The sequence below is a fragment of the Chlorocebus sabaeus genome, chromosome 8 (genome assembly GCF_047675955.1).
Source record: "Chlorocebus sabaeus isolate Y175 chromosome 8, mChlSab1.0.hap1, whole genome shotgun sequence".
Classification (NCBI taxonomy): domain Eukaryota; kingdom Metazoa; phylum Chordata; class Mammalia; order Primates; family Cercopithecidae; genus Chlorocebus; species Chlorocebus sabaeus.
Genome location: NC_132911.1, coordinates 13015901 through 13019161, shown reverse-complemented (window position 1 = coordinate 13019161; position 3261 = coordinate 13015901). Strand labels below are relative to the sequence as shown.

At 42.2% G+C, this 3261-nt stretch overlaps 1 protein-coding gene across 1 annotated transcript; it reads right to left on the bottom strand.

The window, feature by feature from the left end:
* Positions 1 to 320: 320 nt before the first annotated feature.
* C8H8orf48 (chromosome 8 C8orf48 homolog) lies at positions 321 to 2711 on the bottom strand. The gene has a single exon (XM_007961706.3). The coding sequence runs from the start codon at positions 2593 to 2595 to the stop codon at positions 1735 to 1737; it is 861 nt and encodes a 286-aa protein (XP_007959897.3). The 5' UTR covers positions 2596 to 2711; the 3' UTR covers positions 321 to 1734.
* Positions 2712 to 3261: the final 550 nt, after the last annotated feature.

Below are 3261 nucleotides of genomic sequence, written 5' to 3'. Positions count from 1 at the left end.
CCAATGAGCTTCTTCACAGAATTGGAAAAAACTGCTTTAAAGTTCATATGGAACCAAAAAAGAGCCCGCATCTCCAAGACAATCCTAAGTCAAAAGAACAAAGCTGGAGGCATCACGCTACCTGACTTCAAACTGTACTACAAGGCTACAGTAACCAAAACAGCATGGTACTGGTACCAAAACAGAGATATAGACCAATGGAACAGAACAGAGTCCTCAGAAATAATACCACACATCTACAGCCATCTGATCTTTGACAAACCTGAGAGAAACAAGAAATGGGGAAAGGATTCCCTATTTAATAAATGGTGCTGGGAAAATTGGCTAGCCATAAGTAGGAAGCTGAAACTGGATCCTTTCCTTACTCCTTATACGAAAATTAATTCAAGATGGTTTTACATTTTTATAGAGGAAATAGATAATAAATGACTTCTCAGAATGCCATCTAACATTTTTCCCCATAAATGTGTTTTCAAAATGCCATGGTATTCCTTGGGAAATAATATTGTTTCCTCATTACATATATTTGGATGAACAACAGAAGTTTCATAAAATCTTCATGACCAAAATGGCTGCTTAGATAATTTGTTCAAGCATTCTTCGCTCAAAACTCAACACTTGCCCCCAGCTTTATTTCGTTTTTCCCCTACAGCTAAATTTTGCAAGGGGTACTCTATATCCATTCATTATTTACTTACATTTTTCCTCAGTCTACTTTGTCTATCCCATTTCTATAAGTGAAATGGCTTTTGCTAAGGTCAACAGTGCCCAATACATGACTAAATCATCTTTACATGGCCTCTCTGTTGATTGATACGGTTAGATAATTATCCTTCTTTAAATATTCATTCCTTGCATCTACGACACTATACATTCCTGATTTCCTTGATCCCCTTGATAATTTTTTCACAACCTTAACTGCAGGTTTATTTTCCTCTACTTGGCCATTAATTGACATTTCTCAAGAGTTGGTATCAACCCTGCTTCTCTTCTTACTCTAGTCACTTCCAAAAGAGTTTGAGAATCCGTTGCTTCAATTTCCAGCTATTTTCCATTGATCCCCACCCTTCCCCCAGCCCTTGCCAATTTATTTTGCACCTCTAGGCTATACCTTTCCTCTGAAGTGCAAAAATAAATAATCAAATGTTTCCTCAAACTGTCAATGTGCATGTCCTCACTGCACCCTATATGTCCAAATAATCATACTCTTCATCACTCCCATCAAACACAGTCCTCTTCTGGTGTTCCTATCTTAATGAAATTAATGATCATTCATCCAGGCGCACAAGTCAGAAACTTAATAACATTTCAAACATCTATTTATTAATTTCCCATAGCCATTTGATCGCCAAAGACAGTTATTACTTCTTAAGTTTCTCTTACATCCCCATACTACTTTGCTTCTGTACTATCAACCCCCTAGCCCAAACTACCAACATAGCTCTCTTGGATTTTTGTAAAAGTTTTTGTAACTATTCCAACTACAACAGTGCCTTCTATAACCAGAAAAAAAAAGTGAAAGTTCTTAATCCTCAAATCTGTGAAGGAAGCCTAGTAAAGTCTTAAGTTAATTTCCCACGTGCCTATAGAAACTATGGTAGTTACTCAAATACACAACAAAGACATCTATCCACATTACACATTATCATTATCAATCACCAGCTCTGGTTTGGTTAGAGTAAGTGGCTTGAGAAGTGGCAGAGAAAAGGGTAAATGACAAGCACTATTTCCATTTCACTGCATCTTCTGCTCTGTATCTGATCTTTCAAAACCAGAGTATCTGATATGACTTTTCCCAGTCAGTCTTTTCCAGATTATTCTGGGGTCATCTGAAAGCCTGGGAAAGTCTTGATGTGCTTCTCCAATACGGGTGAGAAAGTCTTTGGTATGAAGATGTTCATCTATTTTCTCTTGAAGTAGAAATGACTCCAGTAAAGTCTTCTTTTGTTTCAGAAAGGCAGACAGGGCCAGCTCTGCTCTTTTCCTGTTACAATCGGGACACTGAGAAGATATGTGTTGCTTAGCTGCTGCCTCCTGTTTTGGCGTTGTCCTCATGTTTTTAAAGTAGATTCTGTTCAAAAGTTCATCGGGTACAGTACCACTTAAGGCACCTCTCTCTGCAGCCTCTGCATCCAATCCAACGTGCAGCTTTTTATGTCTGCCGCTCGTCTTCTTCTTAGAATCCCCTCTATGATGAATCAAATTTATCTTCATGGTGCAATAAGACTGCAGGGCATTCAATTCTTCATTGGATACCTGAGTGATTTCTGTTTGAAGTTTGGTGTCTGGTTGGTGCTGTTCAAAGTCAGAGTCTTTGCGCTTGAGGTAGTTGATCCATTTTTTACTCAACTTCTTTTCATAATTTTTGAAGTCCAGAAGCTCAGATTGTTTGTCCTCTTGTTCCAAGCTTGGAGTCTGCTTTTCCCTCTCCAGTTTGCTCCCAGAGGTCAGGGGCGATGACTGCCGTCCTCCTGAGGAGCTGAATGAACTGGAAGTCTGTACCTCATCAGTAAAGCTCTTCAAAGTCTCAGTCTCATCAGAAGGGTTTGCCAGAGCACTTTTGTCCGTTTGGGCCAATTCTGGGCAGATGGCCATCACAATGCATCAGGCTCGGCTCCTCATTTCCTTTGCCCAGGTTAAGACTGGCTCAGGAACCCGTCAGGAGCGGGCCCCTCCAGAAAGGGCTCTCAGTGCCCTCAGCTCTGCGTAGCTCGTCTTCCGGTAGACGCCGCCTTCCCAGCTGCCATGACAACGCGGGCCGCTCATGCGCAGTGACTGGCCACCCTGCGGCGTCCCGCCTTTTTCTCCGCGCTCCGCAGCGCCCAATTCGCCCGCGCTGCTGACGCTGCGTTGGCGATTTCGCCCTTTCTTCTGCACTCCCGCTTCCCTTTGGTGCTAAAGTCGAGTAGTCAAGGGGAAAAGCTTGCAAACTCTGTTTCCCAGGGGTCAGACAGGTGGCACACGTGTGTGAGACGAATAGAGTTAGGTGGCCTGTGAGAAATCCGAACTTGTACGCCCGCCTAAATGCATCTAGATTTAAAAATCAAGCAAAACACGCTGGACAACATGCATAAGCAAAAACTTGTCTGCAGGGTTTATAGCCAAGAGACTTCCTTGTAGACCATGTCTTTGGAGAAAAGTCAAAATACCGAAACCATTCTGTAAGAAGTAGTATTCCGTGCTCTGGCATTCTGACGACCTTGAAGTTTGGGGGGCGGGGGGAGCACCTGAATTTTCCAAATCAGTTTATCTGGCCTTTTG

Coding starts and splice junctions, on each gene's coding strand:
- C8H8orf48 (XM_007961706.3), bottom strand. CDS start 2,595: ATGGCCATCTGCCCAGAATTGGCCCAAACGGACAAAAGTGCTCTGGCA.